Source organism: Dama dama, chromosome X, assembly GCF_033118175.1.
Source record: "Dama dama isolate Ldn47 chromosome X, ASM3311817v1, whole genome shotgun sequence".
NCBI classification, from domain to species: Eukaryota; Metazoa; Chordata; class Mammalia; order Artiodactyla; family Cervidae; genus Dama; species Dama dama.
Window position 1 is genome coordinate 136,793,744 of NC_083714.1, and position 19,794 is coordinate 136,813,537.

Below are 19,794 nucleotides of genomic sequence, written 5' to 3' on the forward strand. Positions count from 1 at the left end.
GAATATTACTCAGTCAAAAAAAGAATGAAATAATGGCATTTGCAGCAACATGGATGGACCTAGAGATTGTCATACTAAATGAAGTCAGACAAATATCACATGACATTACTCATATGTGGAATCTAAAAAAATAATACATATGAACTTATTTACAAAATAGAAGCAGGCTCAAAGACATAGAAAACAAACTTATGACTATCAAAGGGGGAAAGGGATAGGGAAAGATAAATGAGGACTTTGAAGTTAACAGATATACACTACTATATATAAAACAGATAGGGAATTCCTTGGCAGTCCAGTGGTTAGGACTCCATGCTTCACTGTTGAGGGCATGGGTTTAATCTCTGGATGAGGAACTAAGATCCCACAAGCTGTGTGGTGAGACAAAAAAATAAAATATATAGATAAATAATAAGTATTTACTGTATAGCACAGGAATCTATATTCAGTAACATGTAATAACCTATAATGGAAAAAAATTTGAAAAAGTATATATATATATATACATACAGGTACACACATACACATGTATATAATAACTGAATTACTTTGCTATGTACCTGAAACACAATATTGCAAATCATCTAGTCTTCAAAAACAAAGAAAAAATTCTCAAACTAGATAGTGAATATGCTAAAAACTAAGTTGTACACTTTAAATGGGTAAGTTGTATGGTATGCGAATTATATATCAATAAAGCTGTTATTTAAAAAGTGGGGAAACAAGAGAAAAAGGAGAAAACATAGTTTTTAAATAATTTCAAATGTTCCAAAGTTGATTATGTTGAGTTTATTAAATTCAACAGGATGAATGCAGAAGATGTAATCTTGATCATATAGAGGATTCACTAAACTAAAATAGCACAATTAGCACAGGTGGTTTACTTAGGATTATTAAAGCATCAAATGTTTATATGTTGGCTGAAAGCCCAAAAGTAGAAACCACTATAGTTGGAAGTAAATAGAGCAGGGGGAGTTACAATAACTGACCTAGTGAAGAAAACATATTAACTAATAAAATGATAAAATTCATTAGGCTCCCAGATTTGGGAAGGGTTATGAATATCCATTACAATAAAAACCAATATGGGTATAGAAAGAGAGCTGAAACTGAGTATATTTGAGACATGCCATAGCACATGAAACTCAGCTTGTAAAAACAGTAAAAAGTGGAAGAGAGGAATGTTCCCAAAAGAGAACCTATACATAAATCCAATCTGCTTTTAGTATTCAGTACAATCTCTCATTCTAGATGTAGAAGAATATACAATAGGTGTTGCAAACTTCAGTAAATACTCTAGGTCCTATGGGCTATAGAGTCTCTGTTACAACTACTCAGCCCTCCAGTCTAGGGTAGATAAGCCATGGACAATACATAAACATCGAAGTGTGGTTGTGTGTTAAGGAAACTCTGTTTACAGAAACTGAAATTTGAGTTTCATACAATTTGCAAGGGTCATGAAATATTCTTTTTACTTTTTCCCAAACCTTTAAAAAGTTACAAATCATTCTCAGCTCATAAGTCATACAAAAAAATATAGGTGACAGGATGGATTTGGCCCACAGGCTGTGTTTGGCCATCCCCTGGCAGAAAAATGCTTTCAGTTATTAGAAACACATCAACACACACTGGTAAGCAAGAAGGAGCAATTAAGTCTTACATGGCACAATACTTACTCACCAGAAACCAAAAAGCATACTAATAAGTATGCTGCATCTGGAAAATAGTGACAAAAACATTTCAGAATGTTTATGGGAATTAAGTGAGTTAACACACACAAAAAAAGTTCTAAAAGTAGTACTGGGTACCCAGCAAGCCACTTAACAACTATTTCTGATATTATCAGCAAAAAGATATTCATACTGACTCCAGGAGAAAATATTCAATACATTGGGGGTAATGATTCCATTTCTGCAGTAGTACAATGTATATCAGAATTTTAGCATTAACTTTCAAGTCTAAAACTCCAAGCCACAGTATTTCTTAAGAGAGTCTAAAATTCTCAAAACTAGAGTAAAGTTTATTTCAGCCATAGAAACCTGCTATTTACATGTAAGACACATTTCTAGAAATAAGGTGAGAGGATGACAAATGTTTGAGAGTTATCACTCTACTAAATTGCCCAAAGGATTTTTTAAAATAAAGATCAAATGTAGGGTCAAGAATTCTTCCTTGGCTACACATGATATCAATGCTAAAACGAGCAGGGGAAACTCACGTTCATCAAAAATCTGTTCCATTTAAGAACCTACAAGAAATGAGTTTTTGATCAACAGCTCAGAGCTCATCTAGTCCGCCTGACCACTTGCTACTTCTGGGTTTATAAGAACATGGCACTTAGGAAGAAGCATTTGTTGAAGAATGAGAGAATTATACTATTTGCTCCAGACTCATTCCTGTGTTGCACACCCTCTAGCACCAACAGAAAGAGAAGCCACTTCCTTATCACCATGAGAGGTGGCTTCAATCATCATATTTACCTGACCTGCAAAGGAAGACTTATAACTCACAATTAAACAGAGCACCACCACCTGCCCTTTACAGATGAAATCACATTTTGAGACAGGGAAACAAATCAATGCTCATTTCTATTTCACAATCGTAAACAATGGAACGCTGACAAAGCACCCTGCTAAACATTCACCAAACCACCTGTCACCAACATCACCCTTGAACACAAAGGGCTATTTTTATGTAGTACACTACTGAGATAGATAATATCCCATTGCCATGGCAACAAGTTTTCCAGAAGATTTGCTAGCCCATAAAGAATGCAAATGAGAACGAAGCTATTTCTTTGCATTTGAGTTTACTATGCAGTATATGAGGAGGATTCTAGGATTTTATGATCCCTGGTTTGCTCAACAGGGCCTTGTTGGTTTGAGCAATGTACACACACACACACACACACACACACACACACAGAGGAATCCGATCCTTCAGAAAAAAAGAAAAAAGCTCATGTAACATAAGGTCATATGCCTAAACGTTATAAGACACTTTCTACTGCCCTGAATTAACTCAGCTCCAGTCCCAGGGTGCCCTTTCCCACCACGTACAGCCAGTCCTCGCAGAAACTCCCAGAGGGTCGCTCCATGGCTATATGTTTCCCAGTGCCCTGAACAAGAAAAAACACTGCAATTCGTGAAAATGACTGCCCCACTCTGATCGAAAAGCTCCCGTGTGCACAGCCCCTATAGCCTCAAAGTCTCCAGTGAGAAGTGGGAAGAAGCCCTCTCAGCCCTCCTAGAGGGCAGGGCTGCAGGCGCACAGGCCCACCAAACACAAGTGGCCTCTCTCACCTCAAACCAGCCATGTCCCTTTCTTCGAAGGATCCAGAGTGCTGGGTTCCAGCCCAGACTGCACCCTGAGCTGGCCCTCCATCTGTCACCCAGAGTCACCCCCGGCCCATTGGCCCACACTCTATCCAAGAGGCGGGCCTCTGTGAGCTTCTACATGCAGGCTCCCATGCTTCCAGCCTCCAGAAAGGCAGCCAGCAGGGGACAGAGCCGGCCACATTTATCCCTCAGCCCCCCACCCCATCACTGCCAAGGACATTCATGAATGTCTTCCAGACTACTGTCCGTGTAGGCAAAGCACCCTTCACAGTTCCAGCAGCAACAGAGGCCAACTGCCACGGCGGCTGCTCCACACCTCAGCGTTCCTGCTCTCAGTAAGCCCTCTGGGCATGCCGTGCCTGAAGGCTGCTGATGACCCCAATTTCTGACGGCTTCCGCTTCCTTGGCCTCAAAGTTGAACTGGCTTGGCCCTTAGACAGTCCCATGTTCTGCTTCACCCTACCATAGACACACCTCAGAAATGGTCCAAACCATCCTCAGACACGCACCCAGAGAATCACCCCTTCAAGCAATAACTCCCACACTTACACAGAACTGTCATGGAAACAATAGCCACTGGGAGGTCATCAGGAAACACCCTTTCCTTTTTAGTTTGTCTCTAACAAAAACAATTCCATAACACGACACTGTAAATCAACTATATTTCAATAACATAAAATGCTTTAATTATTTAAAAGTAAAAACAAAGATTAGTAATTCTCTGGTGGTCCAGTGGTTAGGACTCCATGATCTCACTGCCAAAGGCCTGGGTTCAATCCCTGGTCAGGAAACTAAGATCCCGCAAGATGCGCAGCATGGCAAATAAATAAATAAATAAAAACAAAGACTGAATTCCAACTCAAATAAATTAATAAGAAGTCACTTATTTGCATGACCTTGGGCAAGTTACTAAACCTCTGCACCTCTGTTCTGCTTTCTTCAAACTGGGGATGATAATATCAATCTTGTGGTTTGGAGTTAAATGACATGAGCCTCTACCAGTTACGTGTGTGTGTGCTCAGTCGTGTCCAACTCTTTGTGACCCCATGGACTGTAGCCCACCAGGCTTCTCTGTCCATAGGATTTCCGAGGCAAGAATACTGGAGCGGGTTGCCATTTCTTTCCCCAGGAGATCTTCCTGACCCAGGGATAGAACCCACATCTCCTGCATTGGCAGGAAGATTCTTTACTACTGCGTCACCTGAGAAGTCCTCTACAAGTTTATAGGACAAGGTAAAATACATGGTGATCAGTTAATAAATGGAAGCAGCTACCGTGATTGTATATATGCAGACACCATGTAACTACAGCCAGAGCAGCTTCTGCCCCCTGGCTATGTCTGCAGTTTTGGTTGTAACAACTGGGGAAGGGATAGATACTAGCATCTAGGGAGCAGAGCCCAGGAATGCTGCTAGACATCCTACAATACACAGGACAGTGTCACTGCAAAGGATGACCTGGCCCCATCAGTGGTGCTGAGATAGAGAAACTCTGATCTAGAACAAACAATAAATTAAGAGAAGCTAAAACATCCATGTGCTAAATTTCACGCACTTCACTTCCATTGCCATCTCTCAGTAACAGGATGATAAAATTACCAGACTGCAGAGCATATGCAAAGGATAGGAGTCCAAACATTTTAAAATAATTTTAAAGAGATCCTAAAGAAAAAATAAACTCAAAAGGCTAGTACACCAAATATCTTCAGGGGCAAAAAGCTGTTCATGTATAATCATCTGTTTTTCACAAGGCTGATCCTGAACTAAGCAAGAAACAAAGAGATCATTGTATTAAATATGTTCTTCTGAAAGCATCAGGGGCAAACATTACACATTTAAGAAAACCTGCTTTTAAAAAAACAAAAACAATTCTTAATTGCTGGCATTTATGGGATTTACTTCAATTAGTCAGGAAATTAACACAGGTAAAACACTTAATTATCCCCAGAAGGCTGAACAAAGATATTTTTCTGTAAACCAAGGGCAAAGTGTTACAAGTGAATTAAGTCAAAGCAAACATTTACTACTAGCCTAATATTAATGGCCTCTCTTGGTCCTGAATTAAATTATTAGGATAGTTGAGTTTCTCCAGCATGTAAAAATCACTTTTTCTTACAAGTCCATGTTCCAGCCAGCCTCTGAATTAGACATAGTAAGTGGTAAATAAAACAGGCCAAACAGCCATGCTCCAGAGGGGTTCTCTGGAGTGAAGCAAGGCTGAGAGGACCAGATAGACAGGTCAAGAGCAGAGAAGGTTCAAAGCCGGGGCTGCAGCAGTGACTTGAGAGTGAGGTCCGAGAGGAAGCAGCTGAGCACCCATTCACTCTGGGCTTCCTTCCCCTTTACAGGACAGATGGGGCACTGGAGGTGGGAGTGGGCCACAAGAGCCTGATGGAATCTCATTCCTGACCTAGAATTGGCAGCAGTGTTGCTACCATTCTGACTTTGGAAACAATGAGCAATGAAGAACTGGAATTTCTAGACACCTCATAATTCTTTTGCAAAGGGCTTCTTAACAGTTTTTGTGCTTCGACCCCTGTGGGCAGTCTGCATGGACCTCTTCTCAGAATAAACATAAGTGCATAAAAGTAAACACTTAAAATACACATGATTATTGGGAAACCCCTGATAGTTCAGTGATTAGGACTTGGCACTCTCACTGACAGGGCCTGGGTTTGATCTTTGGTTGAGGAATTAAGATCCCACAAGCTGAAGGGCATGGCCAAAATAAAATAAAATACACAGGATTATAGACAAAATACACTGAACTACAGCTACCAAAATATTAAAAAAAAAAAAACAAGTTTGTGGTGGAAGTACATGTGTTTTTTAACACAATGATAAGATCAGCCAGCTGATTGTTTATCATCACTGAAATACCTGAAACAATTGTAATATGATTTTAAAAATTCTATTTCTATCAAAGAGACAATCCAAAAAATTCCTAGAGACAAATGAAAATGAAAGCACAACGGTCCAAAACTTACGGGACACAGCAAAAGCAGTTCTAAGAGGGCAAGTCCCACTCCCTAGGAAACAGCTCAGTTCTGAGCAACCCAGCATGACTAACTTATGGTCAGGGTCCCCTTCTTGTGACTGCTCGTGTCCTTAGATGGTGGGAAAGGCTAGGGATCTCTCTGGAGCCTTTTTTATACAGCCTTAATCCCATTCATGAGGGCTCCACCTTGATGGCCTAAGCACTTTTCAAAGGCCCCAGACATGTACCAAAGCAAAGAATGATATAAATACAAAATACTAGACACTTTGCCTTCAGGAAACAGAAAGTTTGAAAACACCTGCTAAGGAACCAAACCCTCTTTAAAAAGTTATCAGTAATTGCCAAAACAACTACAGGGAATTCCGTGGTTGTCCAGTGGTTAGGACTCAAGGCTTCCACTGCCAGGAGCCCAGCTTTGATCCCTGGTTGGTTAACTAAGATCCCTAAAGCCACATGGCACAGCCTAAAAAATAAAAGATTCAAGACTTCCTCAAAACCTATTTTCTATATTCTTAAAGTAAGGCTGTTATGAGTGTGACAGCAGGACAATGTTCAAACCCATCTTGTATTTCTAGTCTTCACTTTGTTACTTCTTCAGTCTCCCTATTGGTTTCCTCAACTTTACGTTAAAGACTAGCTCGATGATATGAAACCATCATTCACTCTTGCCATTTAACCATAAGTCATCAGTATTAAACCCATATATGGTTCCATATCCTGTGACCACTCCCAGGTGCCCTCAAAGATAAATTCTATGAATCATATGATGTCTGAGATTTGCTTCAGGTTAAAATAGGGGGCAAAGAACAAAAGTAGGAATGCAGATGGCATGGAATTGACCATGTATTGATGGCTGTTGAGCAGGGGTGGCAAGTGCAGAGGAGTTTAATGTATTAGTCTGTTTGCCTGAGAGGTTCCATTTTTTAAAAAATGAGAAAGAAGCAAGCCTATGAAAGTCTAATCCATTAACTCAAAGGTCCTCTAACACTCTCAAGAATATAAGTGTGCTTTTTGATATCTATGAAGGCATTTTAATGTGTGTACATGTTTAGAACAGTCCCCTAATCATGAGACACTAACAAAGAAAAATGCCATCTACTTTCCATAGGCATAAAGGCCTCATAAAATAATGAGTCATTGTACGAGTAAGTAATGAAGATTTTTTAAAAGGAAGCATAAATGAACTGTTGCTACATGTGTCAACAAGGACAAACCTCAGAAACAACAATGAGAGGAAAAGCAAGTTTCAGAAGGTTACACAGAGTGCTATATTCCTTTTAAGATAAAAAGCCATACAAAACAATTTATCATTTTAGTGACACGTATGTGTATATACGTATGTGTGTGTATACACACACATGTATGTATGCACACACACTATATATATATATATATATATATATATATATATATATATATACATACACACACATAAACATGTAATAAAAGTACAAAAACTTTTCTAATCATGCACACCAAATTCAGGACAGTAGCAACCTCTAGGGTGAGGAGGAAGGAGAATGGGACCAGAGAAGGGGTCACAGGAAACTTTCACATTAATTAGGCTGTTTTACATTTTATGCTGAGTAGTGGGTACACAGTTATTGTTGGGTAATACTCTAGTTTTACACACCTGAAAAGTTTTTTATAAGTGTCAACAAGTTATTATTATGCAAATATCCTCCTTTTAATCAAACAATGGTTTGGCTCCGGAACTTCCTTAACCTGCGGGCATTCATTCTCTATTACAAAAAAAGAACACTTTATCTGAAACAGCACAGATTCTAGGTTACTGTTTTAGCTTGCTGGCCTCTATCTCCCTAAAGCATATGTTACAAAGGGATATGATATAAAGATGTAAAAATAGAAAATTGTTTTATTTGCATTAAAAAATAGCTCTAGCTAATGATCTAGCAACTGGAAAAAGTTCGCAGGAATTTTGTTTTTTGCTGAGTTTTTTTGATTAAACAGTTGTATCAAAGAATTTCAAGAAAACCTTTAAATGACTTCTTCCCAAAGGTGAGTCTATGTACAGGAATTTTTAAAATATCCTCTACTTCTCATAGCTTTCTTTTACTTCTTTACTTCAATCAAAGCTACTCAAACAATCAGACATTACTTACAAGCTTTTTTCCCATTCAATGATTTTCCCTGATAATACAGAATCAACAGTATTTTATAACTATTTCCTTTAAACTCTAAGAGTTAACTGGTAAGTCAATGAAAGACAAGTACCATATGCATGATCTCAATTTTATGTGGTATCTAAAAACAAACAAACAAAAAACTGCAACTCATAGATAAAGAGAACAGTTTGGTGGCTGCCAGAGATGGCAGTAGGTGAAATGGGTAAAGGTGGTCAACAGGCACAAACTCCCAGTTATATAATAAATAAGTCCTGGGGATGTCAGGTACAGCATGGTGACTATATTTGATAATGTATATTTGAAAGGTGTTGAGTATAAATTACAAAAGTTCTCATCACGAGAAAAAAATTTTTGTAACTGTGTGCTGATGGATATCAGTGATCATTCAACAAAACATACAAATTTTGAATCATTATCTTATATGCCTGAAACTAGTATATCATATTTCAATTATATCTCAATAAAAAATACATTATCTCAAAGCAAGGAGTTAACCATCATAAAAATGAAAACTCATTATGATGACTACCTGAAATATGCACAACATTCCTAAAGACTAAGACATCATCCTAAAGGATAAATATTATAAAGGAGTCTATGTTGTTATTCAGTCACCCAGTCGTGTCCAAGTCTTTGCGACCCCACGGACTGCAGCGTGCCAGGCCTCTCTGTCCAACCCCCATCTCCCAAAGTTTGCCCAGGTTTACGTCCAATGAATCGGTGATGCCATCCAGCCAACTCGTCCTCTGACGCCCTCTTCTCCTGCTCTCTGAATATATGTATACAGTTTGTTAATTCATTACATCAAACAGAAAACTTGCCAGTTTCAGGTGGATACTTATGTTCCAGCTGTTGTATTTTCTTACTCAAATTCTGAAAAATAAAAACATTTGCACTGCGGGAATTCCCTGATGGTCCAGTGGTTAGGACTCCAGGCTTTCACTGCCAAGGGCCCAAGTTTGATCCCTGGTCATCAGGGAACTAATAACCCACAAGCCTCTTGGCCAAAATAAATAATAAAAACCATGTGCATTGGAATGTAAGCTCCATGAGGACAGGGATTTGTGTTTGATTCACAGCTGAAACCTCAGCACCTAGAATAGTGCCTGATGCGCTAAAGAAACTAAAATACCTCAAATACATGTCCAATCCAAGTCTATGCATTCTAGTAAAATTCTGGCCTTTCAATACAAATGAAATACTTCTTAACCTGAAAAACCAATCACTCTAACATTTGTAATTCTTTGTCCTGAAGTGTTTAAAACTATTTACCTATTTCTCATTCATATTTACTGTTTCTAATTTAAAAGTATTTTATTCTAACATTTTTCTACCCCATACTAGAAACCTGTTTTAAAATAAATCAGCACCTCTTATAAAGAGACCAAAAGGCCTTTTAAAGTGGGCTATTATGACACATTAAAATATAATTCAAAACAGAAAATTAGCTTTTCTGTTCTTCACTTTGCCAACAAAGGTCCCCATAGTCAAAGCTATGGTCTTTTCAAGTAGTCATGTACAGATGTGAGAGGTGGACCATAAAGAAGGCTGAACACCAGAGAATTGATGCTTTCAAATTGTGGTGCTGGAGAAGATTCTAGAGAGTCCCTTGGACAGGAAGGAGATCAAACTAGTCAATCCTAAGGCAAATCAACCCTGAATACTCAATGGAAGGACTGATGCTTAAGCTCAAATACTTTGGCCACCTGATGCAAACAACTGACTCATTAGAAGAGACCCTGATGCTGTGAAAGACTGAAGGCAAAAGGAGAAGAGGGCAGCAGAGGATGAAATGGTTGGATGGCATCACTGATACAACAGACATGAACTTGGGCAAACTCCAGGAGATGGTGAGGGACAGGGAAGCCTGGTGTGGTGCAGTCCACGGGGTCACAAAGAGTCAGACACAACTTAGCAACTGAACAACAACATCATGACGCATTAAAATACAATTCAAGATGGAAAATGAGCATATGGAAAGATCCTAAGCATCATATGTCATTAGGGAATTGCAAATTACATCAACAAGATACACTACATACCTTCTAGAATGGTGCAACTCTAGAACACTGACAACACCACATGCTGATGATGATGTAGAGCAAGAGGACCTCTCATTCATTTTTGGGGGAACTGCAAATGGTACAGCCACTTTGCAAGAGAGTTTGACAGTTTCTTACAAAACTAACACTCCTATCATATGAGCCAACAATCATGCTCGCTGGTATTTACCCTAAGGGGTTGAAAACTTAGGTGCACACAGATGCTTATAGCAACTTTATAACTGCCAAAGCTTGAAAGTAACCAAGATGTCCTCCAGTATGTGAATGGATAAACTGTGGTACATCCAGACAATGGAATATTATTCAACACAAATAAGAAATGAGCCAACAAGCTATGAAAAGACACAGAGGAATATTAAATGCATATTACTAAATGAAACAAGCCAATCTGAAAAGATCACATACTGTGTGATTCGAACTACATGACATTCTGGAAAAAGGCAAAACTATGGAGACCGTAAAAAGATCAGTAGTTGCCATGGCTTGGGTGTAATAGCAAGGGATGAATAGGGCACAAGGGATTTTTAGGGCAGTGAAGCTACTCGGTATGATACTACTCATACTACTCAGTATGATACTACAATGGTGGATACATGTCATTACACATCTGTCCAAAACCAAAGAATACACATCACCAAGACCGAAACATAATGCAAACTACGGACTTCGGGTGGTCATGATATGCCAATGCACGTTCAGCAATTATAAAAAATGTATCACTCTGGTGAGGGTATTGATAATGGGGGGGCTGGGTATGTGCAGAGCCAAAGTGTATATGGGAACTCTGTGTACCTTAATCTCAATTTTGCTGTGAACCTAAAACTGTTCTGAAAAGATAAAGTCTGTTAAAATATATATATATACATACACACACACACACACACACACACACACATATTTCAACTGAAAAAAAATCCCTAAGATAACTCACTTACATAACAAAGTAACAGGTGTAGTGATTTATTTTTATTCCAAGGAGGAGACAAAATAAGATATTTTTAAAGAATATGTACTTCAGGTAAGATTTTCAATCTTCCTGGAACATTATGGTAATCTTAGTTGTATGCCTATTAAGAAGAAAAAAAATCCGTTACCATAGAAACTACCAGGGCTAGTTAGTGCCTCCACAAATGGGGCAGTTATACCTGTTGGACCACTTAATTAAACTTACAAGTTCCTGTTTAACAGGGAAAGGCTAAAAACATCTACATCTGTTTTAAAGACTGCTACACTTATGGGGTAGTGAAAGTCAAGATAAATTGAGTGCTCATGCACATACACACACCCAGACACACCACACCACACACAACCAACGTGGTTAGTACAAATTAGATGGCTGCGGGCTTTGTTTGAATCCCTTCCGACTACATTACTCTGTCCAGGATGCCTTCGATGTTCATTGTCACCTGTACAAAGAATACCGGATTACTGCACTGTGTCAGGTTGGGCTTCCCAGGTGGCTCTGTGGTAAAGAACCGGCCTGCCAATACAGGAGACACTGGAGACAGAAAGAGCCTGGCGGGCTACAGTCCATGGGGTCACAAAGAGTCAGACACGACTGAGCACACGGGTTAATGGGGAAGGAAGTCTTTTGTTTTGCTGGGCTGCATAAGGGAGCTCTAAAGTTCACAGAGATTTATTACAAGCAATATTCTAGGGATGTCCCCTCTTGCCAGCATCTTTTGCAAGAAGAAGGTTTCAACTAGACATCAAAAATACAATCTCATTCATACAAAGGCACTGTGTCTTGAGTTCTTTTTAAATCTTAAAACACCCTGGGTTCTAACACCAGGAAAGGCCCCTCCCCAACTCCTTAGAAGTCAATCAACATAATTCAGATTTAATATGCCTACCATCTCTTATCACACTCCATGCATTACTGACAACAAAATAAGCCTTTTAACAGATGCCCAGCTGTCACTTACTTGCTGTGTGGCCTGTCACTTATTCCTCTTTCAGTTGAGAAGCAGCAACAGCATTTAGTAAATTATGCTTGGGAGTATTCTGAGGGCCTCATGTAATAGCCATGGTTCATGTTTTAAAATATTGACTTTTCCTCTACCTGGTCAAGTTCAACTGCTCAAGAGCAGAAGCCGAACTGTCTCTAAAGCAAAGACTTCTTAAGAGACAAACAGCCATGTTAAGGTCTGTGGATACTAATTATATTTTCAGAAATCTTGAATTCTGAAAAGTGAGAGATTACAGAGTGGCTAAAATTATGCTCAAACAGACAGACATACGCATGCTCCAGCAATATAAAACGCAGTCTTAAATGATTTTTTTTTAAATCTACAAACAATGATATTGCAAGTGAACCATAAAAACCTCAGTACTCCTTTGGAACTGGATTTTAAGATATCACTCCCCACTCTAAATATACAATTGATGTTAACTTTCAAACTGCCTCCAGCTTTTTTTTTTCTTTTTAATTTATATTTTTATTGAAGGATAATTGCTTTACAGAATTTTGTTGTTTTCTGTCAAACCTGACTCTGGCTTTTAAGAAAAACTTCATTTCAGATTTGGGGCCTGGTATTAAGAATCTCATCACAACGAAGTGCTAGTAACAGCAAAACACAGACAAAGATGCTTATCGCTCCACGGAAAGCACAAAAGGAAAACTGCATCTACTGTGCATCATCCCCCTCCTCCTTTTCCAGGTATGGAGCAGCCAAAAGGAGGTAGCTATGACACACATTACTTGGCAATTCTATTTCAAGTCCAAATAATGGTAAGATGGGAAACTACAACTGTCCCTCACCGTGAATGTCTGGGAACCACGTCTACTCCTAAATAGGAAGCTTAGCTCTGCCTTGACAGATGTCCTCTTGCAGCCCTGTGTCCCGGTTCTGCAATTTGTCATTAAGCCATTCGGTTTAACGCTAATATGCAGAAATACGTTAGTACGCGAATGTACAGTAAATTCGTGTATATTACAAGTAGTATACAAAGCGGACAACATTCAGTCGCGGGCCGCCGGCCACACACACACACCCTTCAAGTTCAAATCCTGCAAGGCACCCAAGCGCCCACTCACCCAGGAGAGGGAAGGGCAGGAGCGGCAAGCAGAGGTTACTCCAGACACCAGCCAGAACAAACACTAGTTACCGAACAAGGCAAACTTTGGATCTGGGAGGCTGCAGAGACCCCAGAAACGGCCGGGGAGAGGAGGGAGTGTCCGTCTGTCTCAGCGGAGGAAGATGGGGGCGCACCCAGCACCGCTGAGCTGTGGAGGAGGCTGGTGTCCCCTGGGGAACAAGGGCGTCGCCGCCATTCTAGGCTGCGAAGCCACTCTCCGAGACCTGGCCGAGGCCTCCGGGTGCCTGTCGGCGGCCCTGTCGCCCCACCCCGCCCCCTTGTCCCTGCAGAAATGGTCCCCAAAGACTCACAAGGGCAGGGGTGCGGGGACCTACCTGGTGCAGCGTCTCGGCGGGCAGCTGCGACGCCCGGAACAGGTCGGCGACCGGGCCAGCGGCTGCGGTGGCTGCGCCGGGGGCAGCCCTGGCGGCCTCAGGGGGCCCGGGACCGGGGCCCCCGCCTGAGGCGGCGGCGCAGCGCGCGAAGAGCTCAGAGTAGTACTGCTGCTCGCTCTCGCTCAGCAGCAGCGGCGGTCCAGAGCCGCAGAGCCCGCCCGCCGCCGCCTCCATGGAGCCTGAAAGGGGGCCAGGCGGAGCACCGTCCCCGGCTAAGGCGCCGCCGCCTTCACCACAGCCTCCGCCGCTCCGGCCTCGGCCTTGGCCGCCGCTGCCACCGCCCCCACGCCCCGCAGCTGCCGCGCGACCGCTTCCTCCCGGCGCGCGCCAGCCCCGCCCCCGGACTTGAATGTTGTGCCTCCGCCGCACGGCACATGGAGACAGGCGCGGCACGAACCAATCGCAGCCTAGGATCGCACCATGGCCCCGCCCCGCCCCGCCCCGCCCCACCGCGCTGGGCCAGGTAACTAAACTCGGCGCGCAGCCTGCTCGGCGAACGGTCACCTGCTCCGCCCGCGCTGCAGAATCCAAAGGGCCAGAGCCACAGTCACTCCGCGTCCACTCCGCGCGAGAGAGGCATCTTTGGTTCTTCTCCCTACCTAGGAAGGGAAACATCTAGACCCACATGGAGAATGGCGCTTTTCAGGGGGTGGGAAAGGCTGTGGTGATTTCTCCCTAGGACGCTGGAGCAAGTGTACTGCCCACGTCACGCTGTGCCCTTCCCAGAAATGGACTAGGCACGGGATATGGACGAGACATGGGTAATTAGGCTTCGCTTGTTCCATGACAGTCCTGAAAAGCTGGAGGGCAGAGATCTCCATAGGAACAGGGTCCCAGTGATTCCTGTAATGTTCAAGGTGTTGTTGTTCAAGGTGGCGACGGGGTTAAGCCACTTTCCCAGGCAAGGCTCAAACCTGGAGTTGAGCCTTAAAAAGGAATAAAATCGGTTAGTGTTAAATGCTAGAGTAATAGGAGTGGAAAAGGCCCTGGGAAGAATCTGCACATGTATATGCATTAAGCCTGGAGAAGGCAATGGCAACCCACTCCAGTATTCTTGCCTGGAAAATCCCATGGACGGAGGAGCCTGGTAGGCTGCAGACCATAGCGTCGCGAAGAGTTGGACAAGACTTGGCGACTTCACTTTCACTTTTCATTTTCATGCATTGGAGAAGGAAATGGCAACCCACTCCAGTATTCTTGCCTGGAAAATCCCAGGGACAGCGAAGCCTGGTGGGCTGCCATCTGTGGGGTCACACAGAGTCAGACACGACTGAAGCGACTTAGCATGCATTAAGCCTGGCCTGGAAACACTAACCCAAGGGTAAAAAATCAGTCCATGGTTTACAGATACACCTTCCACCCCAAACAGTGCTTTAAAAAAAAAAAAAAAATTAGAAACAAAACGGGGACTTCCCTGGTGGTCCAATGGTTAAGATTCCAAGCTCCCAATGCAGTGGGTGAAAGGCCTGGGTTCCATCCCTGGTCTGGAAACTGGATCTTACATGCCACAACTAAGACCCAGCATAGCCAAAAAAAAACTCAGGCAATAGCACTAATGATAACAAATATACTTTGGTATTTTGTTCAACTAAAATAAAGACCAAGCACAGGAAGAGAAGAAAAGAAAAAACATGAAGTCAGGGGAAAGGGGAAAGATGAAAAGAGAACCATAAGAAGAAAAAAAATTATGTTAATTCATAAACGGTGCCCAGAGTAACATTTCCTTTTTGGAATCTGAAAAAATGAAATAGAATATGAGGATCCCCAAAACTACTCAGATTACCTTATACCATCTTTTGCTTCAGACTTGCCAGGAGTGAGTTAAGACAGAGGTAAGTTTGGAAAAAAAGAGTACCAAAAGGATAGGTAAGTTAGGAGCAACAAAGACTGACTGACTTCGGGAATTTCCACTTCAAAAATCTCACCACCATTGTATTTTCCACAACTGTAAAACCTTCTCAAGAAAACTGGAAGCCAAGAGATCATGTTTATTCTTTTCCCATTTTTCCCTTTATGGACAGGCTTCCCTGAGAATGGCCTACCATTCTAACAAAGGTGAGAAAGGGACGTATTCTCCATGATAAACATCAAACGCCACTTTTTCCTGTGACTCCTGCAAAAAGAAATGTGAGATATAATAATCCCTAACATTAATATACTTCAAGCTATATTATCTATTTAAGCCTGAAAGTACCTCTCTGAGGTAGACTGCTTTCCCATTTTTATCCCCATTTTGCAGATGAGAAAATGGATGCAGAGGTGGCATGATTTGCCCAACTGAATACTAGATTCCCAGCTGATCTTTGTTACTCAACTCAGTTTAATAAATTTGACAGATATTTATTAAGCACTGCTATGGTTTTTCCAGTAGTCATGTATGGATGTGAGATTTGGACCGTTAAGAAAGTTTAGCGTGGAAGAGTTAATGCTTTTGAATTGTGGTGTTGGAGAAGACTCTTGAGAGTCCTTTGGGCTGCAAGGAGATCAAACCAGTAAATCCTAAAGGAAATCAGTTCTGAATATTCATTGGAAGGCTCGATGCTGAAGCTGAAACTCCAAAACTGTGGCCACCTGATGCAAAAAACTGACTCACTGGAAAAGACCCTGATGCTGGGAAAGATTTGAAGGCAGGAGGAGAAGGGGACACCAGAGGATGAGATGGTTGGATGGCATCACCGACTCAATGGACATGAGTGTGAGCAAGCTCCGGGAGATGGTGACAGACAGGGGAGCCTGGCGGGCTGCAGTCCATAGGGTCACAAAGAGTTGGACACCACTGAGTGATTGAACTGACTAACTACTAAGCACTGCAGAGATGGGGAGGAGATCTCATATCTGTGCCTATCTATCAATCAACACTTATGGGTAGAATAAGAAGTATTGACTGTGTTCCTACTGGAATACTTTGAGAGATTTAAAAAAGATATACAAGACCTGTTGCTTTCAAGGAGTCTGCCGCCACACTGAAAAAGATAAAACTAACACAACAAATAAAAACAAATAATAAAAGACAATATATAATTAAGTTCTAAACTCTGTTCATTTCAGTTCAGTTGCTCAGTTGTGTCCAACTCTGCGACCCCATGGACTGCAGCACGCCAGGCTTGCCTGTCCATCATCAACTCCATGTCGTCCCCTTCTCCTCCAGCCTCCAATCTTTCCCAGCATCAGGGCTTTTTCCAGTGAGTCAGTCTTCACATCAGCTGGCCAAAGTATTGGAGTTTCAGCTTCAGCATCAGTCCTTCCAATGAATATTCAAGACTGATTTCCTTTAGGATGGACTGGTTGGATCTCCTTGCTGTCCCAGGGACTCTCAAGAGTCTTCTCCAACCCCACAGTTCAAAAGCATCAATTCTTCAGTGCTCAGCTTTCTTTAGAGTCCAACTCTCACATCCATACATGACTACTGGAAAAACCATAGCCTTGACTAAACGGACCTTTGTTGGCAAAGTAATGTCTCTGCTTTTTAATATGCTGTCTAGGTTGGTCATAACTTTTCTTCCATGGAGCAAGTGTCTTTTCATTTCATGGGTGCACTCATCATCTATAGTGATTTTGGAGCCAAGAAAAATAAAGTCTGTCACTGTTTCCATTGTTTCTGCATCTATTTGCCATGAAGTGATGGGACTGGATGCCATGATCTTAGTTTTCTGAATGTTGAGTTTTCAGCCAACTTTTTCACTCTCCTCTTTCACTTTCATCGAGAAGCTCTTTAGTTCTTTGCTTTCTTTGCTTTCTGCCATAAGAGTGGTGTCATCTGCATATCTGAGGTTATTGATATTTCTCCTGGAAATCTTGATTCCTGCTTGTGCTTCATCCAGACTAGCATTTCCCATGATGTACTGTGCATATACATTAAATAAGCAGGGTGATAATATACAGCCTTGATATACTCCTTTAACAATCTGGAACCAGTCTGTTGTTCCATGTCCAGTTCTAACTGTTGCTTCTTGACCTGCATACAGATTTCTCAGGAGGCAGGTCAGGTGGTCTGGTATTCCCATGCCTTTCAGAATTTTCCACAGTTTGTTGTGATACACAGAGTCAAAGGCTTTGGCATAGTCAATAAAGCAGAAGTAGATGTTTTTCGGGAACTCTCTTGCTTTTTTGATGATCCAGCAGATATTGGCAATGTGATCTCTGGTTCCTCTGCCTTTTCTGAATCCAACTTGAACCTCTGAAAGTTCATGGTTCACATACTGTTGAAGCCTGGCTTGGAGAATTTTGAACATTACTTTGCTAGCATGTGAGATGAGTGCAATTGTGCGGTAGTTTGAGCATTCTTTGGCTTTGCCTTTCTTAGGGATTAGAATGAAAACTGACCTTTTCCAGTCCTGTGACCACTGCTGAGTTCTCCAAATTTGCTGGCATATTGAGTGCAGCACTTTCACAGCATCATCTTTTAGGATTTGAAATCGCTCAACTGGAATTCCATCACCTCCACTAGCTTTGTTCGTAATAATGCTTCCTAAGGCCCACTTGACTTCGCAATCCATGATGTCTGGCTCTAGGTGAGTGATCACACCATCGTGATTATCTGGGTCATGAAGATCTTTTTTGTATAGTTCTTCTGTGTATTCTTGCCACCTCTTCTTAATATCTTTTGCTAAACTGTGTACCCCTGTCCTAAGTGCTGTGGGAGTTTAGAGAAGAGAGAAACATCTATGAGCCAGAGCTCAGCCAGGAAGTCTTGAGAAGGGGGCTTGAGATGTTTGTTGATTAATGGGTGGGGCTGGGTAGGTGAAAGGTCAGGACTGGGAGGGAGGATCACAGGAGAGGGAGGAGCCCTAGCGACTGGTGCCAAGGAAGTGAGGAGTGAGGGACACAGGCTGGGGCAGGAGGGATGGGCAGCCTCTGATGCACTGTGACCAGACTCCATGAAGGATGAGAGGCACAGCCAGAAGTGACCTAACAGCAGCAACATTTTAACCCAGCACAAAGGAAGAAAAAAATGGCATTTTAAAAATGTTTTAATATCTAAGGAATGCCAAGTACTGTTCTTTATTTCTACAACAGTTTTTTGAATAGAAGAAATAGTTAGCAAACTTCAAATGAACACAGATAGAAACTAGAAACACTCGTATCCCTTTAAGGCTGATGGTAAGCAAGAATATTTTAGAAGAGAATTTCTTTATCCTTTTTGCAATTCTAAACTTACACACTGGTTTTGGCTCCATCAATGGCCAGAAAAGTCAGAATGATAATCTATTCAGGAATAGCCAAGAGATAGTCTTTAAGTTATGTTATGTTTTTTCTTTTCCTTTCAATCCAGCATCAGTGCCTTGCATGAAGATGACAGCTTAAACTCAGAACAAGGCTCTGGTTACCTACAGGGAAAGTGTGAAAAGCTAAAGTTACTCAGTCGTGTCCTCTTTGCGACCCCAAATTCTCTAGGCCAGAATACTGGAGTGGGGAGCCTTTCCCTTCTCTAGGGGATCTTCCCAACCCAGAGATTGAACCCAGGTCTTCTGCATTGCAGGTGAATTCTTTCCCAGCTGAGCTACAAGGGAAAGGGTTTTCTAAGGGAGGGTTTTCTAAAGCAGGGGTCGGAAAGGTAGTTACCTCGTTTGGTATGGCTCATAAGCTAAAAATGGATTTTACTTTTGTTTTGATGCTTGAAAAAAATCAGTGCTTTCTGGGCATTGACTAACATTTCAGGACATGAAAATTATATGAAATTCACATTTTAGTGTCTGTAAGGAAAGTTTGATTGGAACACAGCCATGCCCATTCATTTATGTGTTTATGATTGTTTTTGCACTACAATGGCAGAGTT

At 41.7% G+C, this 19,794-nt stretch overlaps 1 protein-coding gene across 2 annotated transcripts in view; it reads right to left on the reverse strand.

Moving 5' to 3' along the window:
• The window catches only part of REPS2 (RALBP1 associated Eps domain containing 2), a 256,926-nt gene extending 242,639 nt beyond the window's left edge, over positions 1 to 14,287 (reverse strand). For both annotated transcript variants that reach the window (XM_061136570.1, XM_061136569.1), the window contains exon 1: positions 13,959 to 14,287. In XM_061136570.1, the coding sequence (XP_060992553.1) occupies positions 13,959 to 14,192 (234 nt within the window). In that variant the 5' untranslated portion in view covers positions 14,193 to 14,287. The remainder of the gene's footprint in view (positions 1 to 13,958) is intronic.
• Between the last annotated feature and the right edge of the window lie 5,507 nt (positions 14,288 to 19,794).